General features: G+C 36.0%; 1 protein-coding gene across 1 annotated transcript in view; it reads left to right on the top strand.

Moving 5' to 3' along the window:
• The window catches only part of WDPCP (WD repeat containing planar cell polarity effector), a 473,258-nt gene that overhangs the window by 139,562 nt on the left and 313,143 nt on the right, over positions 1–20,553 (top strand). Inside the window, 3 exon segments of the mRNA XM_030920555.1 lie at positions 4,670–4,784; positions 6,997–7,130; positions 10,616–10,807. Coding sequence (XP_030776415.1) covers positions 4,670–4,784; positions 6,997–7,130; positions 10,616–10,807 — 441 coding nt within the window.

Below are 20,553 nucleotides of genomic sequence, written 5' to 3' on the forward strand. Positions count from 1 at the left end.
GACGGGGTTTCACCGTATTAGCCAGGATGGTCTCGATCTCCTGACCTCATGATCCGCCCGTCTCGGCCTCCCAAAGTGCTGGGATTACAGGCTTGAGCCACCGCGCCCGGCCTCCACTCATTTTTTAAAGGAGAGCATGTCCAGTACCATGGCTTTAAATACTACCTTTGTATTGTTGATGACTCCCAAATATACATCTGTAGTCCCCCATGAAGTTCAGACTCATTTCTGATTATGTACTAGATCTCTCCACTGGTATGTCCATAAATACTTTAAACTTAACATGTCAGAATCAAACTCTTTATTCTCCATAATCTACATTTGCTTTTCCTGTAGCATTCCCAATCACAGTAAACTGTTGCTCAGGTCAAACATCTTTGAGTCTTTCTCTCATATGCCACATTCAATTTTTCAGCAAGTGCTAATAGATACTTTTTAAAATATATCTCAAGTCTGCCCACTTACCATTTCCTTCAGCATTACCATTCTAGTTCCAAGCCATCATCTTCTCTCACCTTGACCACTGCAATAGGCTCATAATGGTCTCCTTGCTTCACTTGCCCTGACCCCCTGCTTTCAAACATAAATTATATTATAGTTCTGTGCTGCTTAAAACTCAGTGACTTCCCATCAACAAGGTCTAACCTAACCTGGCCCTTGACTGCCTCTCTGTCTTCATCCTCTATGAATATCCCTTTCACTCACTCCCCTCCAGCCACACTGGCCTAGCGTTCTTCAATCAGCCTAGGAACATTCCCACCTCAGAGTTTTTGCAATTGCTCTTCTGTCTGCCTCGAACTCCTTTTCTCCAGATATTTATGTGGCTTGTTCTTTTACTTCATTTGGGTCTGTATTCAAATGTTATTTCCTCAGAGAGGCTTATTTCTTTATTAGTCATCTTGCTTCAAGTAGCACCCTCCTAAATTTGCTCTATAGTTTTTATTGCTGTTTTACATTATATTAAAACTATTTGTTTTATTATCTGTGTCCACACTTGAATGCAGTCTCCATGAGGCCAGGCAGGGCAAGGGCATTGTCTGTTTTGTTCACTGCTATATTCTCAGCACTTGGAATAGTGCCTGACTCATATGATATACTATATATATATATAGTGGTAAATGAGTGAATTTATGAAAAAGTGGCTGCACTTATTCTTTGAGAAGGATTGTGAAGGAATGTCCAACCTCAACAGTGGATCCATAGTCTCCAAATCACTGCTCCTGCCTCCATGCATAGATCAGTTATCTAACCAATGTATGCATGCTTTTGGCTCCATGACACTCACCCCTCTGAATCTTTTCTGGCATCAGGTCCCTCATTTACTTCATCTCACAGGCTGTACTTTCCTTCTTCATCCCATAAAAGTGGGTTTTTAAAAGAATTTTATAACAAATGCTCATACATAGAAAAAGCAGTTTTTGTTAGGATATGAGAGTTATTTCATGACAGCAGTGGTGAGAACAGAAAACAAGGTAAAAGAAATTAGACACTTGGAAAAATTTCCAGAGTTCTGAAGGAACTTGCAAATATTTTGGAGAGAATATCTTTGTGAAATCATAACAAATGGAAAAGGCAACAAAAGATTGCATTTTTTACTAGTTATAACTCACCTGAGTGTCACACGTCTAACATTCAGTCCAACCTGAGTTACAAGGTTTTTAAAAAGACAAAATGTCTTTAAAAGGACAGAGTTGGTAGGCCAGGCGCGGTGGCTCAAGCCTGTAATCCCAGCACTTTGGGAGGCCGAGACGGGCGGATCACGAGGTCAGATCGAGACCATCCTGGCTAACATGGTGAAACCCCGTCTCTACTAAAAAATACAAAAAACTAGCCAGGCGAGGTGGCGGGCACCTGTAGTCCCAGCTACTCGGGAGGCTGAGGCAGGAGAATGGTGTAAACCCAGGAGGCGGAGCTTGCAGTGAGCTGAGATCCGGCCACTGCACTCCAGCCTGGGCAGCAGAGCGAGACTCCGTCTCAAAAAAAAAAAAAAAAAAAAAAAAAGACAGAGTTGGTTAACAATGTGGTGAGGATATTTGTTATTTGATGTGGGATTCAAAGGGGTGAGTGTCATGGAGCCAAGAGCATGCATACGTTGGTTAGATAACTAATCTATGCCTGGAGGCAGGAGCAGTGATTTGGAGACTATAGACAGCATCCTACAATTAATGGTTGAATAATAATAATAATTGCAAATACTATGTGCTAGGCATTATTCTAAATGTTTTTTTTGTAAGAAGCTATTTAATCTTCATTCTATGAAGTAGATACTATCACGTTTATTTTCAGATGAGGAAATAAAAGAACAGAGAGGTTAAATTACACTGTCAATGTCACACAGCTAGTAACAAGTAGCCAATACTGGTTTTATTCTGATTTCAGAGTCTGTGTTCTTAACCACTGTATTACTATCCTTGAATATCTGAGGTGGGTGCTACTGAAAATAATTGGGGTGACCGTCAAAGTTGTAGGGAGTCAGTTGTATCCTTAGCCTCAATCTCAAGAGTCACCACCTCCTTTTCAGTTCTCTGAGTCTACCCACTATATATCTCTATCATAGGTCTGGTAAACTGGCACTTTATTAGTTATTTGCTTTGATCTCAATCTTTTTCTGTTAACCTACTTTATTTAAGCTACTTTAAGAATTATATTTGATTTCTTTTTGAGCCCTTTAATTTAATGCTTGCCATATAATGAATATTCAGTTTTTGCTGAATTAAAAAAATGAATGAAGGTTCTTTAAGTTGATTACAACTGACCCATGGTAGAACAGTTTTCCTGTGAAGTAGTGAGCTCCTGATCACTGGCAGTATTCAAGCATGGGCTAGATGCTTGAAGGGATGCTGCAGAAGGAACATCCATGTCATATGGAAATGGAAAATTAGACCAAGTTTTTTTTTTTTTTTTTTTTGTAACTCTGAATTATCTGATGTTCCATTGAGTTAGTTGTGATTCTTTCTCCAAACATTTGTTGAGTACCTGCTGTATTCCTGACACTACAAAGATAAATGTGGCCAAGCCAACATACATAAGGAGCTGGTAGTCAATGAGTAATTAGGAAAAGAAGTGCTTAAGAGTATAGGTGTAAAGCTTTAGTAGATAAAAATAAATAGAAAAGGATAGATTTTAGAGATGTTTTGAATAAAGGTGGAAGGGGAGAAGTAAATATGAAAGATGTGCCTAAAGTTGCCTGTCTGAGAATGAATTTGGGGAGTTAAGACCACATGCTGTGTTGTTATGGGGGTATTCTTCAAAAGGGAAATATCACTATTAGCCATTAAGGTATGTGGTAGGGCTGGGTGTAATTCAGTAGATATTAATTTGTGAAGCGTTGTAAATTTCTTAAAACAAATGTGCCTTCTCTTAGTAGTCTCCAAGACCCACAAAGATGATTAAGTACCCTTCCCCTCACTCTCTGCCCCTGTAGAGGTATTAATGCAAAATGGAATAATCTGTTAAGTCAAATAAAGGTTAGTTTTCTGGTGACTAGGACAAGAGTTCTAACAGAAATGCAAAGTGATTCTTCAGTTTCTTTTCTGAATCATGTGCCTGGAATCTGTTAGGCAGTGAGGAATGGTGGTCTGTCTTTATATTACCCTGGTCCCTCATGCTGCTTATCTTTCACACATGTCCAAATATGTCTCAACACAGAATCATCCTCTCTAGCTGGGACATGATGCCTAGGTGGGTGGGGGATTCCCCTGTTTTGTTTAAAATCAAAGTTGTCTTTGAATTTGGCTAGCATGTTTGTGATTAGTTTACTGACAATTGGTTTTTTTCTTCTTATACCATATGTTATTCCATGATTCATCAGCTTTGAGTCTGTTGCCTTGAAGGTGAAACAATTTCTTCCAATGTTGATATTTCATAATCTCATAGATAACAAGCATACGCATATGCATAGTCCTTTCAGAAGTTTTAAACATTTGGAGATGAATGAATTATGCTGCCATAAATAGAAAGGAGCAGTATAAAATTATAATGGTGATATCCAGTCATCTTTTGTTGTGTGGTTTTGTGAACACTGATATTGATAAAGCCTGGATGCTCTACTATATTCCTTTATCTCTCCTTGTGAAATTGTTTCTGATATGTATTTGTTTATGATTTTAAAAATTTAACATTTTACTTAATTGCTTTGATTTACATGTATTTTAATATTTTAGACTGACAAGATCTTTATTTTTAGAAGTAGTGTTTAACTTCCAAATAAATGCATAACATTAGCTGTTTATATTGTAATAGTGGCATATCTTCTATATTTAATGTGTAGCAATGACTATTCAAACCTCAAGAAATGTTTTATAATAGTAATTTTTCAAAATATCTCAATAGAATACATTACATTTTCTGAATCCAAAACAAAGCAGTTATTTCAGCTTATGTGCTTTCTAAGTATTTAGAAGATTAGATTTCTAATAAACATGGACTAAATTAGGTGTCTTCATGTAGCTTTAATCAGTGCACTTATTGTGTTGCATCTTTTAGCCACCTTTCTCTTTTTACCACAATGTCAATAATTGTTTTTCAGTGAAGAAAATTCTTTATAATTTCATAGTGTAGACGCATGTGTAAAATATCTGTATAAGTTGTACATTTGGAGAGAGGTTTTTTAAAGATTCTAAATCACAGCATGTCTTCCTTCCCATCTCCCCCGCTTACCTGGTTTTAGCTCCTCTTTGGTTCAGGTGTGCTGGTGTCTCTAAGCCTTTCTGGGCTGCAGCTGGAGAAAGTGGTGATTGACAGAAGCCTGGTGGGGAAGCTCATCTCAGACACCATCAGTGATGGTAATTACCCCCATGTGCAAATCAATTGCCTACATTAACAGTGGGGCAGGAGAAATAGTATGTCAACAGGTAGACTAATTATTACCACCGGGGACTTGCAAACAAAACAAGTAATTGCTTGTAATAGCATACTTACACCCCCTGGGACCAATATAAGTTTTGACTAATATTTAATATCAAAGTTTTTTTTCTTCTTGTCAAGTGTTAAGCTTATGTTCTGAGTTGTTTTTTACTTTTTCCTTAAAAGAAGTGAGGATTGTTTTCAGAATAGGGTTTTGTTTTCATTCTTTCAAAGTTAGTTCTCTAGAACTGGTACTTCAAATATATATTTCATTTCCAGATGAATTTTGAATAAATAACACAAATATACCAACACAGCCACCAGTAAACAGTTGATGCTTTGGCTCTCATAGGAAGATTCTTTGTTACTAAAATCTTATGAATACTAACTTTTGAGAGATTTTGGGCTATATTTTCTAAATAGTAAAGATCAATGCCTAATATACTGGATAATCAGGTCCTTTTAAGTGATATCACAATCAGTCTGTAATTGGTACAAAGCACATAAGAAAAAGATATTAAGCCAGTTATTGAATAGGAAGGATACTGGTATTTACTGAGCCAAAAGGCTCTATATGCTGGGTTCCTAACCTACCTATTTAATACAAGAAAACAATTGTATAAGGTATAGTTTTTTCCATTTTTACACATAAGGAAACTGAAGCTGAGCTACTAAGGAACATGTCCAGAGTCATATAGCTAGAAAGTGACTGAGATGAGATTTGAATACAGGTTCTGGCTGCGAAGCCCATTTTCTTTTCACTATACTGTGCTGACTCCTGAATTTTTAAAGATTATATTCTTTTTTTCCAAGGTAAAAAGGTTGAGAAACATTGTATTATCACGATAGATTGAAAATGGTCAGTATCTTAAATTTAGTAATCAAAGGAATTGTGTCCTAGTGGAAAGGACAGAGGTGAGAATAAAGAAATCGTCCGTCTGCTGTGTTCTCTCACTAGCTACCTCTGAATAAATCAGACACAATCACGTCATCTTGAAGAAAAGAACTCTGCAGGATGGCCATAATTAGCAACATTACTGATAGTAATAAGCTGGGGGTAGGATTGTAAGCATGCCATTTCCCCTTCCTTACAGGAGTAAGGTGCTGAGGAAGCTTCCCTGTAGAAGAGGTTCCATTTTCATATGTCTAATTATTGACCCCTTCGTTGGTACTGCAAATAAAATACTGGCTGTGATGATTTTGTTATATTGATGCTCCTCAATGAGAAATAAAAGGAGACTTTTCAGCATAATTTGTGTCTCTGAGTTATCCCTTTTCACATATTTCTTTTATTTGTACCCAAAATAATACACTCTCATGGGAACATGGTAACAATGTGATTTCTTGGCAGTTCTCCAGATTCTCTTGTAATTGTGTAGATCCACTTTTGGTCACTGTTTGCATGGTCAGGGGTGTGAAAGTAAAGGAAAATGTATAAAACGTAATAATTTCTTTATACTAGGAACAATGCAAAGCATTTCTCAAATTCCTGTAACATGTTTTTATCAATAATTTTATGTAACATCAATAGCCCTTTATATAATCCACAAATATTAGTTATTTACCTACTTGTGTGCTTAATGACAAAGCTGTAGAAATTGCTAATTTTCATTATTAAATATTAATTTATGTAATGTACATATTGGGTATAATATGCTTTATTTCATCCAGCTTGTATACCCCTAAAAGAAGATTCATTGATGAAAATTTTTTAAATAAAGAGACTGGTTGAGAACACTGATCAGTATCCCCTAATAAATCCACTTTATCCTCAGATGGTTTCTATCATATAAACATAGGATTAAAGTCTTAGCACGAATAAAATGGAATGTTTTCATCTCTACATTCAGGTGTGAAATAGTTTTTTAAAAATACCTTTATAGCCCTGGTTCTAAATACATCTCATCCGGTGGTGGTCCCCAAACATCAGTGTATATAGAAATAGTCATAGAAAAAAAACCATACATGATTAGATTGATAATTATTGTTTATTCCTAATATCTTTAATATTTTTATAAAATGCTATAATCAGGAGACTTTAGTGATTTCAATTAATATGTATGTTTGAAAATAGCTTTTTGTAACATTTCGGTGGGAAAAATCTATCCATTATTTTATTCTAACTTGGTATTATCTAATTATGGTTTTTAGCTCTTCTCACAGACAGTTTTATCATCTTATCATTTTTGGCACAAAACAAGCTATGTTTTATTCAGTTTACCAAGAAGATGGATTCTTCTGATGTAAACAAAAGACTGGAAAAACTCTCAGCCTTGGATTATAAGGTAGATATTTTGATTTATGTAGTCATATTATTAATTATTAAGGTATATGAAAGTATCTCATAAGTTGGTATGCTGCTCATTATTCTTAAACATTCTGGATTTCAGAAACACTGGAAATATTACAGGATTAAGCTTAATTAACTGCAAACAGTGGCCATTCTAAGTTTTCTTTTATACTCTCACTATAGGGGGATGTCTAACAGTGGCATGTTTGGAGCAATTTATATAGTATTTATAGACGTCAAAGACAGATAATAGAGGCAAGTTACACTTTGAAAATGGTTTTCGTGCTAGTGGTAGTATATATACCATTATCATTTTCCCCTAAGACCCCATATCATCTTTCTAGGGTAGGATAGCTGCTCCGGTTTCCACTTCACAAGAAAAGAAAGAAAGAAGAAGGCACTTTCAAAGGTTAATAGAAAAGTGTAATAAATAAGGAGGGGGAAGAACCCTCCCCTTCCAACTATAACTGGACAAAATGCAAAAAGAAATCTCCTTCATGTGTTAGTATCTCTCCCTTCACTAACTCCTGGTAATTTGTTTCCTTCCTGTATCAGGGGCTTTACATCTGTTAAGGCAGAATTCTTATTTTAAGTGATGTGTTTCAGTTTTGCCACATTACATTTTAACTGCTGGGAAGGCATATTCTCTGCTAGGATGAGTATCTAATACATTTTCCAGGCTGTTTCAGTTCAAGGCCTCTTTTCAGCAGTGACTTGTGTTTGCAAGATTGATCCAACCTCTGTGATGTGGATTTGAGACAGTTCACTGTTCACTGGGAACAGAGCTGATACACAGCTTCCTTAAAAAAGATGCACACTTATGCCATACCTGGAGCATCTACAGCAAGAGCAAAGAGTTTGAGAAGCTAGCTCTGTAGCTTGAGATGTGTGTGTGTTTTTGGCAAACTAGTATTTAACCTAACCCTTTGCCTTTTGGGATTATTACTTATGAATGAGATGGTGGTAGTGTGGGAGGATTTAGTTTTATTTAGTAGAAACATTTATTCTGAAAAAAAGATTTTTAATGTAGAATAAAATAAATGAGTTTTTCATTGTGGTAATAAACTACCATCTAGTTTTGTTTGCCAGCTTTGTGAAACTTCTGTAAAACCTTAATATAGATTTTTTAAAACTGGCAATTAGTGCTACCTATTATATGTGGTTAGCCAAAACAAAAATAGTATTAGCATTCTTAAAAGGATGTTAGTTCTAGAACGGCTAACTCCAGATTTACTTGAAATACTGTTTACTTACTAAAATTGATCGGTCTTTAAAATGCACTAGTGTGCATTAACTCAAACCATTTAAAGTAACTGTATATAACATTTTGGATGACTAGTTTCTTTATCTTAGGTGTGATAGCTTGATAAAATCTTCTCAACTGAAGAGTAGTAGCTACCTGAGAACAGAGAGAAACTGTAAAGATGTCATCTTTTCTTATGAAAAGATGTGGAAAACAGATCTAGCATTTGGGTCCTTAAACCTTAAGTAAGGGAATTACTTACTTGCTTATTTGAATATGCCTTTGGATTTAGGAAAATAGGAACATTGGCACTCCATGTCATTTCTATACATTAGAGAAGTAATCTGTTTCCCTTTGGAAAGCTCATTAATTTCATTTCCTGGTTTAATATTTTAAAAATATATTTTTAATATTTGGTCAAATCTGCTATTTGTCCATTGGAAGGATATTTTAAGAAATTTGTTTATTTTACATTCCCTCTTGGTCATCATGACAGAGTACTGATAATATTAAACTCATAGGAAACATGAAATATCCTAACATTTCATAACGTAAGTGATTTGCATTATGTGACAACTAAAAATGTCAGTCACTCATTGTAACTCAATTTCGTCATCTAGAAATTCATAGGTAACATACTTATGCGGCAAATCAGATGTCAAAATAATGTATATGTATTTTTAAGTACTTAGCAATTTCATTGTGGTATTTATCTCAAATAAGAAGACTTAAAACAATGATATTGAGAGCTTAAATATAAGAAATTATACTTAATAGTATAAAGTACATCTGTGTTGTCTGTCATTGCCCATTTGGATTTTAAAACAAGGAAGTGGTATAGAGTATTGTACTTTTGCTTTTCTTTACAGCTGTACCATAGTTTAATTCTTTCAGATTGACATAATTTTGGCAAAGAAAATTGCAGGGTAAACATCCTTAAACTATTGACCTTTAACAAGTTTTCCTGTCTACATCTGAAAAATCCGATTCAATTTATTTAAAGTGAAGGGACACTGCGAGGAGTTAAATGTTTACCGTGAGAGAACAACACTGGTAATTACTTTGATTTCGGTTCCTTTTGATGTGCATTCAGAGGATGAAGAGGTCAATAATATTATGGCCATGCAAATAGAAAAGGGTTCCTTTTGACCATCTTGAAAAAAAATAGCAGAGGATTATTAAAGCATTAACCTTGGTTTTAATGGCCTTGGTTGAGTGGTGAGATCACAATTTGGATGAGCCTGATTATTTACTAAATACAATACATAAATGCAACGGGTTCTTAACACCCATTGCACTCTGGCATTATCGCATTACTGCCATCCTTTGTTGCCTTGCAGACAGGAATATGAAAGCAATCTGTCATGTAGTGAGACTGGCTCCAGAAGCATTTCTCTGATAAGAAGACCCCCTGCCCTTTGCTAGTGTCTGGTCCAGTAGGCTTAGCCATGCGCTTAATCCCCAGAAAGTGGTTCGATTATTGCTGACCAGCAATGGCAAGATAGTTTTTTTTTTTTTCTTCCAAGCTATCAACCTTCCATTAATTCCTTAAGCAGAAATACGGTGCAATCTATATTTCCTTGGCATGTGTCACACAGATGGTGCCGTGCTTATGTTTTCAAATAACCATGTTCCAAAATAACATAGTTTGAATAATAAATTATACAAATCCTGCCTAAGAAAGAGAAGCATAATTCTCAGAAGCTGCATAAACTTTTATGCATGATGCTATGGCTTATCCCTTTTATGCAGAATATATGTGTATATGTTGCATATATTCTTTAAAGAGATATTTGCCTCAAGTTGTTTTTCCTTTTTTTGTTGTCAGTCATTGTTAACATGTTATGTCTTAAACAGTAGTGAGACACTCTTGGTCAGCAGTACTGAACTTGTCATTTTATACAGCTGGTCCTAAATCCTATGTGTAGGTCGATGCTGTCAAGCAACCATGACTGTACATTTTGGTATTGATTGAAATTGCTACATTCAATTCCTTCCTAACTCACATTTCTTCTTTTCCTTCCTTTGCTAAAAATGGGGAGAATTTTGAACATATGTCTTTTTTATATATGTGTCAGAAGAATTTGGTAAATTCTGACACCTTCTTAAGCACATGTTTAACATGCATATTTACTTGCATGTAACTACATTTCCAGATGCTTTAATTTTTGTAATACTTGAGGATTTTGCATCTTTTAAAGAAATGTTTCATGTATGCTTTTTTTTTTAATCATTAGATTTTCTATTATGAAATACCTGGCCCAATAAACAAGACAACAGAGCGACATCTAGCTATCAACTGTGTTCATGATAGAGTTGTTTGCTGGTGGCCACTGGTCAATGATGATGCTTGGCCTTGGGCCCCCATTTCTTCTGAGAAGGACAGAGCCAATCTACTCCTCCTGGGTTATGCTCAAGGAAGACTAGAGGTAAATCTAAAACAAATATGTACATTTTAATAAAGTGTAAATAAAATAGGATTGTTAGATTTTCTATTCTGAAATAAATGTGAATTATTTTTTACCTATAATTTGTTTTTTCAAATATTCAAAAAAGGAAATTACATATGAAATGAGATCCTAAAAAGTATCGTATCTAGAAGATACCCAGACAATTCGAGGGCTGGCTAGAATAGTATAGTAATTAAGAGTCTAGGCTTCCAGATTCAAATGCTAGCTCTGCCACTATGTAACTTCCTGTCCTTGCCCAAGTTACTAATTTGTATGTGCTATAGTTTCATTATTTGAAAAATATGGTTAGTGATGATAAATGAGTTAATACATGCATTTAGGGCAATATCAATATATAGTAAGCCCTGATTCACTGTTCACTATTATGACTCTTGTTATTATCATTATTAGTTCTATTGTTACTGTTTACTCATGATATCATGCCTGTGAAAGCTTTTATTACCACTTACTCTCTTCAAACCTCTGTCAATTAACAAACATTAGTTAAATGTCTATACTGTGTAAGTCCCTGTCATGCCAGACCACATTTGGGGCAAGGATATGTAAGGAGAGCTATAGATTATAAGGTGAGGACAGTATCCTCTATCAATTCATGATAATGGTTTGATCATTCATTCATATATGTGAACCTATGTGTATTTTCAGTTTGTACTAGTACTTTGGTTACAAAATTCTCTGTTTTTGCTGTATTATAACTGTAAAAAACAAGCTTCCTCTCCCCCACTCTTCTTATGTAGGTAAAATAGTATGTTCCTGTATTTGCCTCTAAATCAATTATCTTTTAGACTTTTAAGGAGTATTTCCCAGAGTCAGCATTTGAGATAAGATGAGTAAGTTTAAGTTTTCTCTATCCCTACGTACCTCTCCTGGTTTTATAAACTTTCAGGCTGTCTTTTTAAGACCGAAGAGTCCTAAAATTTGATGTGTAATATATATGTATGTATGTATATATGTCTTCTGTAAAAATCCTCTTAATCACCTATAGATTTTTTAGTTTCCTTTTTCTAGAACTTTTCTAATTCTGTTACAGTGACTAAAATCACTTGTAGTGATAAAGGTGTGGATTTTATGAGGCTAAATAAGTGCTGTATTCCTACTCACTTCCTGTTCATGACCAGTATTTTCTTGATCTTGAGTTCAGAAGTTCATTGAGTAAAAGACTTTGTTAAAATGACTTAATGTAATTAAGATAATTAGAATTCAATTAAATGGGTGTCTTATAATAAAAGTAAAAATAATTAAATTAGCTTTTAGTTATATATTTTACAAATTACTTTTCTTTGAAATGAGTCCTTATATGAAATTAGGACTGTCCTAAAAGGATATACATAGTCTACATACCTCATTGCCTGGTGTCATCTAGATCATGGACTTTGGACTTTGTTCAACAAACTTGGGGTTGCCTGTTGATTGCACCATATACTAACTATGTCACCTTAATCAAGTTTACTGCCTCTAAACTTCTGCCTGCTTCTAGCTAATTCTGTGTTCTGTGGCTGAGTAGATCACCTACCCTGTCTGACTTTAGTTTTCTTACTTTTAAAACAATAGATTTAATTCAGATAGGTCACCTCTAGGTCTTTTACAGCTCTAAAAAGTGCTTCTATGGATCCCGAAGCACAGATCTGATTTAGACATTGCCTGCCCAAAATTCTTCTGTAGATGCTAAAACCAAACTCAGCCTCAGCACTAAAAAACCTACCCTGATTGAGCTTGGCCTACCTTTCCAGTGTTGTTTCCTTCCATGTCTTAGTCAAATGAATTTACTTGCTGACTCATTATTTCCTACCTCTGCATGTGCACATTAATGGTATTTCTACTTGAAATAGCCATATCATTTAGCAATTACTGAACATGACCATGGGGTAAGCACTGTATTTCATACTAGGGGATATGAATAAGAAACTGTCCCTGCCTTCAAGGATCTTAGTGTCTGCCAGTAAGAGACAAATATGAAAATGTGTAAGTGCATTAAAGTGTTAATGGTGCTGTGGGTAGAGTATGTGTAAGCTATAGTGGGACCCAATGAAAAGTGGTGATCAATTCTACTTAGATGTTAAGTAGGGAAAATTGAAGAGGCTTCCCAATGTGCTTCAATATGAGCTTGGCACACAGTTTTACTTTTTTTATTATCCTTTATTATCTAACCTTTCTAGAGTTGATATCAAAGTTTTACTAGCTCTGTGGAACAATCTGGCTAGCTTTTTCCTTTTCTCGTCTCTGTAACAGTACCAAAAGGAATTGATACTTGAAAGTTTGGTAAAACTTACCTGTAAAACTTCCTGGGTGTGGTATCTTTCAAGGAGGGTAGATTTTTTTTGTTATTGATTCCATTTTTAAAGGGGTTTTTTTCCTTTTGTTTCCATAATTGGTGTTTCTAGAAAATTATTCATTTTATGTATTTGAATATTTTTTCATAAAGTTGTATGCAAATTTGTACATGAGTCTTTATTCACCACTGATTGTATAATTTCCTCCCTTTTGATCTTATTAAGATATATAATTCATTTTTTGTCAAGAGCTTTTGTTTTAGGAATTGGCCCTTTCAGTTATTCTATCTACTGGTAAAATTTGTAAAGATTTCTTTTTTAGAGCTTCATGTGAAATTCATTATGCAAAAAGTATAATCTTGTAGAAGAAATGTCTAGGGCACTAATTGTTTTTCTTCTGTGTGTGTGAAGCCATAATCTTTAAATATGAAGTAGAGATTTTTTTTTAGAATATCAGGAACCGAAAGTACCAGTTTATTAAAGTAGTATTGAGGCATATTCCTTTAATTTTTTTTTTTCAGTAGCAGCCAAGGGACTTCTTGGACTAATCATCAGAATAAAAATAGAATATGCTCTTAAATCCTAAAATTCAAACTAAAAAATTAGCAGCCTTGTAGAGAAGAAATTTAATCATTGGATCTATTGAACTATAGAATTTTTAAAAAGCATTTATCATCTAGGTTCAATCAGAAAAGATAATAGCTTTTATTTGGACAATGGCAGGATCCTAGAGCAGTAGTTCCTAGCTTTGACAACACATTAAAATCACCTACAGGGCTTTTAAAAGAGGCCCACCCAGAGCAGTTACATCAGAATCTCTGGAGGGGAGGGAGTATCAGTATCTTTTATGGGTTCCCTAGGCGATTCTCATGTGCATCCAAGTTGAGAAACACTGCTATACAGCAAACTTAAAAAATGTTTCTAAGCCATCTTTTTTACATAACAGACCATGAAAAGGATAAAGCCCATATACTGAACCAAATGAGAGTTTTAACAGTAGATTCTAAGTAGAAAATTGGCTTACCAAGCAGCTCAAAACAAAACAAAACAAAACAAACAAAGGAAACACAGAAATACACTCTCCGTGACTGAATTATGTGACTTTCAGAGGAGAAACATTTTAAAATTATTTTATGGATATTAGAAAACTGCTGGTCTAATTTCACACCACAGAACTCTAAGCAACAGTCCATATCTTTTTTTTTTTTTAAGGTGAGTCTCGCTTTGTCTCCAGGCTGGATTTCAAGATCTTGGCTCGCTGCAATCTCTGCCTCCAGGTTCAAGTGATTATCCTGCCTCAGCCTCCCAAGTAGCTGAGACTACAGGAATGCACCACCACACCCAGCTAATTTTTGTATTTTTAGTAGAGGCAGGGTTTCAACATGTTGGCCAGGATGGTCTCGATATCTTGACCTCGTGATCTGCCTGCCTCGGCCTCCCAAAGTGCTGGGATTACAGGTGTGAGCCACTGTGCCCAGCCCAACAGTCCATATCTTAATTAGAAGAACACAACAGAGAGAATTATGTAGTTTAAGAAAAACTTCTTTTGAAAAATATACAGTAAATAGTACAGAAAAAAATTTTATCAGTAAATTCATTTAAAATAATATATCTTAATGTTCTATATGTAGATTATCACATATAACATGGTAGTTGTTTTCATTTGAATTTCCACATACTCTTTTTGTTTTATTTTTCAACTTATTTTAGAATTGGGAGGTACTTGTGCAGGCTTGTTACAAAGGTATATTGCAGGTGGTTGTGTTTTGGGGTATGATTGAAACCATCACCCAGGTACTGAGCATAGTACCCAGTAGGTAGTTTTTAGTCCTTGTCCTCCTCCCTCTTTCCCTGCTCTATTAGTCCCCAATGTGTATTGTTTCCCTCTTTATGTCCGTGTATAACCAGTGTTTAGCTCCCACTTATAAGTGAGAACTGTTGTATTTACTTTTCTGTCCCTGCATTAATTCACTTAGGATAATGGCCTCCAGCTGTATCCCTGTTGCTGCAAAGGACAGACTTTCGTTCTTTTTTATGGCTGCATTGTATTTCATGGGGTGTGTGTGTGTGTGTGTATGTGTGTGTATATCACATTTTCTTTAGACAGTCCACCATTCGATGGGCACCTGGGTGGATTCCATGATTTTGCTATTGTGAATAGCACTGCAATGAATTTACAGGTGCATATGTCCTTTTGGTAGAATGATTTATTTTCTTTTCGGTGTATACCCAGTAATAGGATGGCTGGGTCGAATGGTAGTTCAACTCTTAGTTCTTTGAGAAATTTCCAGACTGCACTCCACAGTGGCTGGACTAATTTACATACCCACCAACAGTGTGTAAGTATCCCCTTTTTTCTGCAGCGTCACCAATTTCTGGTATTTTTTGACTTTTTAATGAAAGCTATTCTAACTGGTGTTAGATGGTATCTCATTTTGGTTTTGATTTCCATTTCTCTGATGATTAGTGATCATGAGCATTCTTTCATATGTTTGTTGGTGATTTGTATGTCTTTTGAGAAATTCATTTCCTTTGCCTACTTTTTATAGAGGTTGTTTTTTGCTTTTTGATTTGTTTATGTTCCTTATAGATAGTATGTATTAGACCTTTGTTGGATGCACAGTTTACAAATATTTTCTCTCATTCTGTAGGTTGTCTGTTTACTCTTTTTATAGTTTCTCTTGCTGTGTGGAAGCTCTTTAGTTTAATTAGGCCCCACTTAATTTGTGTTTTTCTTGCATTTGCTTTTGAGGACTTTACCATAAATTCTTTGCTAAGACTGATATTGAGAAGGGTATTTTCCTAGGTTTCCTTGTCGTATATTTATAGTTTGAGGTCTTACATTTAAGTTTTTAAAATGAATTAATTTCTGTTTAATTTAATTTAATCATGAATTAATTTTTATTTATGCTGATAGGTAGGGTTCCAGTTTCATTCTTCTGCACATGAATAGCCAGCTATCCTAACACTATTTATTGAATAGAGAGTATTTTCCCCATTGCTTATTTTTTTCAAGTTTGTTGAAGATCAAGATGGTTGTAGGTGTGTGACTTTTTTTCTGGGTTCTCTATTCTGTTCCATCTCTAGGTTGCTTTGGGAATTATGGCCATTTTAACAAGAATGATTCTTCCAATTTCTGAGCATGGAATGTTTTTCCATTTATTTGTGTTGTCTCTGATTTCTTTCAACAGTATTTTGTAGTTCTTATTGCAGATATCTTTTACCTCCCTAGTTAGCTCTCTTCCTAGGCATTTTATTCTTTTTTGTGGCTGTTGTGAATGGGATTGCATTCTTGATTTGGACATTATTGGTGTAGAAAAATCTTGCATGATTACCCTGGCAAGGACTTCCAGTACTATATTGAATAGGAATGGTGAGAGTGGGCATCCTTGTCTTGTCCCAGTTTTCAAGGAGAATGCTCCCAACTTTTGCTCATTCAGTATGATGTTGGCTGTGGGTTTGAAATAGATGGCTTTTATTATGTTGACGTATGTTCCTCGACACCTATTTTGTTGGGGGTTGTTAAAGGATGTTGGATTTTACCGGAAGCCTTTTCTGCATCTATTGATATAATCGTGTGGTTTTTGTCTTTAGTTCTATTTATGTGATAAATCACATTTATTGATTTGTGTATGTTGAACCAACCTTGCATCCCATGGATAAAACCCACTTGATTGTGGTGAATTAACTTTTTGATGTGCTGCTGGATTTGGTTTGCTAGGGTTTTGTTGAAGATTTTTACATCTATGTTCATTAGGGATATTGGCCTGAAGTTTTCTTTTTTTGTTGTGTCTCTGCCAGATTTTGGTATCGGGATGATGCTGGCTTCATGGAATGAGTTAGGGAGGAGTCCCTCCTCCTCGATTTTTTTTTTTTTTTTAATAGTTTCAGTAGGATTGGTAGCAGTTCTTCTTTTTACGTCTGGTAGAATTTGGCTGTGAATCCATCTGGTCCAGGGCTCTTTTTGGTTGGTAGGATTTTTATTACTGATTCAATTTCGGAATTCATTATTGGTCTGTTCAGGTTTTCACTTTCTTCCTGGTTCAATCTTGGGGGGCGGGGGGAGGTTGTGTGTTTCCAGGAATGTATCTATTTCCTATAGGTTTTCTAAGTTTTGTGCATGGTGATGTTCATAATAGTCTCTAAGGATCTTTTGCATTCCTGTGGAATCAGTTGTAATGTCATCTTCGTCATTTCTGATTGTGCTTATTTGGATCTTCTTTCTGTCTTTGTTAATCTAGCTAGCACTCTATTAATCTTGTTTATTCTCTCAGAAAACAACTTTTGGTCTCATTGATCTTTTGTATGGATTTTTGTGTTTCAATTTTGTTTGGTTCTCTGATTTTGGCTATTTCTTTTCTACTGCTACCTTTGGGGTTCATTTGTTATTTTTTTCCTAGTTCCTCTAGGTGCAATGTTAGATTGTTAATTTGAGAGTTTTCTAACTTCTTGATGTAGGCATTTACTGTGGTAAATTTTCCTCTTAACACTCCTTTCACCTGGAGATTTTGTATGTCTTGTCTCTGTTTTCATTAATTTTAAGAATTTTAAAATTTCTGCCTTAATTTCATTGTTACTCAACAGTCATTCAGGAATAAGTTGTTTAATTTCCATGTAATTTTGTGGTTTTGGGAGAACTTTTGGTATTGATTTCTATTTTTATTGCAATGTAGTCCAAGAGTATAGTTGGTATGATTTTGATGTTTTTAAATTTATTGAGACTTGCTCTATGGCCAAGGAGGTTGTCAGTTTTTGAGCGTGTCCCTTGTGCAGATGAGAAGAATGTATATTCTGTGGTTATTCGGTGGAGTATTCTCTTACGTGTCTATCAGGTCGAATTGGTCAAGTGTCGCAATTTAGTCCAGAACTTCATTTTCAGTTTTCTGCCTTGATGATCTGTCACATGCTATCAGTGGGTTGTTGAAGTCTCTTCTCTATTATTGTGTGGCTAAGTCTTTCACATAGGTCAAGAAGAACTTGTTTTATGAATGTGGGTGCTCCAGTGTTGGGTGCATATATATTTAGGATAGTTAGATCTTCTTGTTGAATTGAATCTATCTTTTTTTATTATGTAATACCCTTCTTTATCCTCGACTATTGTTAAAGTCTGTTTTATCTGATGATGAGAATAGTGGCCCCCGCTCTTTTTTGATTTCTATCTGCATGATAGATCTTTCTGCATCCCTCAGTTTGAGCTTGTGGATGTTGTTAAATGTGAATTGGCTCTCTTAAAGACAATAGACACTTGGACCTTGTCTTATTCAACTTGCAACTCCATGACTTTTAAGTGGGATGTCAGGACCATTTACATTCAAAGTTAATACTGATATGTGAGATTTTGATGCTGTCATTGTGCTACTAGCTGGTTGTTTTGTAGATGATGTGTAGTTGCTTTTGATGTGTAGTTGCTTTATAGTATTTGTGGGCTATGTGCTTACTTGTGTTTTTGTGGTAGCAGGTATTGTTCTTTTGTTTCCAGGTTTAGCACTCTCTTAGGGACCACTTGTAAGACTGGTGTACTGGTAATGAATTCCTTTAGCATTGCCTGTTTGAAAAGGATTTTATTTCTTCTTCACTTATGAAGCTTAGTTTGGCGAGATATGAAATTCTTGGTTGGAATTTCTTTTCTTTAAAGATACTGAAAATAGGTGCCCCCCCCGCTTTTTTTTTTTGAGACAGAGTCTCACTCTGTCACCCAGGTTGGAGGGCAGTGGTGTGATCTCGGCTCACTGCAACCTCCGCCTCCGGGTTCAAGCGATTCCCCTGCCTCAGCCTCCTGAGTAGCTGGGACTACAGGTGTGCACCACCATGCCCAGCTATTTTTTGTATTTTTTAGTAGAAATGGGGTTTCATCATATTGGCCAGGCTAGTCTCGAACCTCTGACCTCATGATCCGCCTGCCTTGGCCTCCCAAGAGTGCTGAGATTACAGGCGTGAGCCACCATGTCCGGCCACCTTTTTTGCCTTTTAAGTTTCTGCTGACAGGTCTGCTGCTAGCCTGATGTAGTTCCCTTTGTAAGTGACCTGACCCTTCTGTGTAGCTCCCTTTAAGATTTTTTCTTTGAGGTTGACTTTGGGCAATCTGAAGAGTATGTGCCTTGGGAATGGTTGTCTTTTATAGTATCTTGCATGAGTTCTCTGTATTTCTTGAATTTGCATATCAGTCTCTCTAGGAAGACTGGGAATGTTTTCTTGGACTGTATTCTTAAATATGTTTTCCAAGTTGCTTACTCTCTCTTCTTCCCTTTCAGAAATGCCAGTGAGTCATAGGTTTGGTTTCTTTACGTAATCCCATATTTTGCAGAGGTTTTACTCATTTTTAAAAATTCTTTAAAAAATTTTTGTCTTACTGAGTTGATATGAAGAACTGGTCTTTGAGTTCTGAGATTTCTTTCCTAGTTCAGTCTATTATGTTGTTAATGCTTCCAACTGTATTTTGAAATTCTTGTAGTGAATTTTTCAGTTTCAGAAGTTGAGTTTGGTTGTTTCTTAAAATGGCTATTTCATCTTTCTACTCTTGAATCATTTTACTGGATTCACTGCGTTCTGTTAGGTTTCAGCTTTCTGCTGAATCTTGATGAGCTTCATTGCCACCCAGATTCTGAATTCTATGTCTGCCATTTCTGTCGCTTCAATCTGGTAAAGAACCATTGCTAGGGAGCTAGTGCACTTGTTTGGAGGTAAGGGGACACTCAGACTTTTGAATCACCAAAGTTCTTATGCGGATCCTTTCTCATCTGAGCGGGCTGGTATTCTTTTGTGTTTTTAGATTTGCTGTCGTTGAATGGGGCTTTTTGTTTTTATATAATTTGTTTCCCTTGAGCTTTTAACTGTGGTGCAAGTTGAGTATAGTCAATAGGCTTTGTTTCTGGGTGCTTTCAGAAGGCCAAGCGTCTGCACAGGATCTTCATTTGTGGCTAGATTCTTGCCCTCGGTTTCACAAGCTATGCATACTGGAAGAGTATTTTTGGTGTTGTAATTTAGGCTGCAATCCAGTAGATGGCGATTAAGAGTAATGACTGGCAGATAAGTTCTTAGCCACGTGGCTCCTGTGTTTCAGCACATTCGCAGCATCTCTCTGTGGTGTAGAGGGAAAGATAACCCTCTCACCAGATCCATTCCCGGGCCTTAGGGGATCCCCCTCTGATCACTCGCACCGCGCTCAATACCTTTGTTAGGTGTTCTAGGCCTCAGACTTTCTTAGATAGGGGCTGTGGCTGGCAGGCTATACCCTTCCCAGATAATCCTGTGGAGGGAGGCATGCCCCAGGCCCCTACCAGCCCACGAATACCCATGTTTCACTCTTCTGAGTGTTCTGAAAGTGGGAACTCTTCCCCCGCTTACATGCTGGCCACAGATCTCAGCTTGGCTCCCCTGATCTGTGTGCTGTAACCCTGGGGGATTGGAACTGGGCCTGCAGCTTTGCTCTCTGGC

The sequence above is a fragment of the Rhinopithecus roxellana genome, chromosome 17 (assembly GCF_007565055.1).
Source record: "Rhinopithecus roxellana isolate Shanxi Qingling chromosome 17, ASM756505v1, whole genome shotgun sequence".
NCBI classification, from domain to species: Eukaryota; Metazoa; Chordata; class Mammalia; order Primates; family Cercopithecidae; genus Rhinopithecus; species Rhinopithecus roxellana.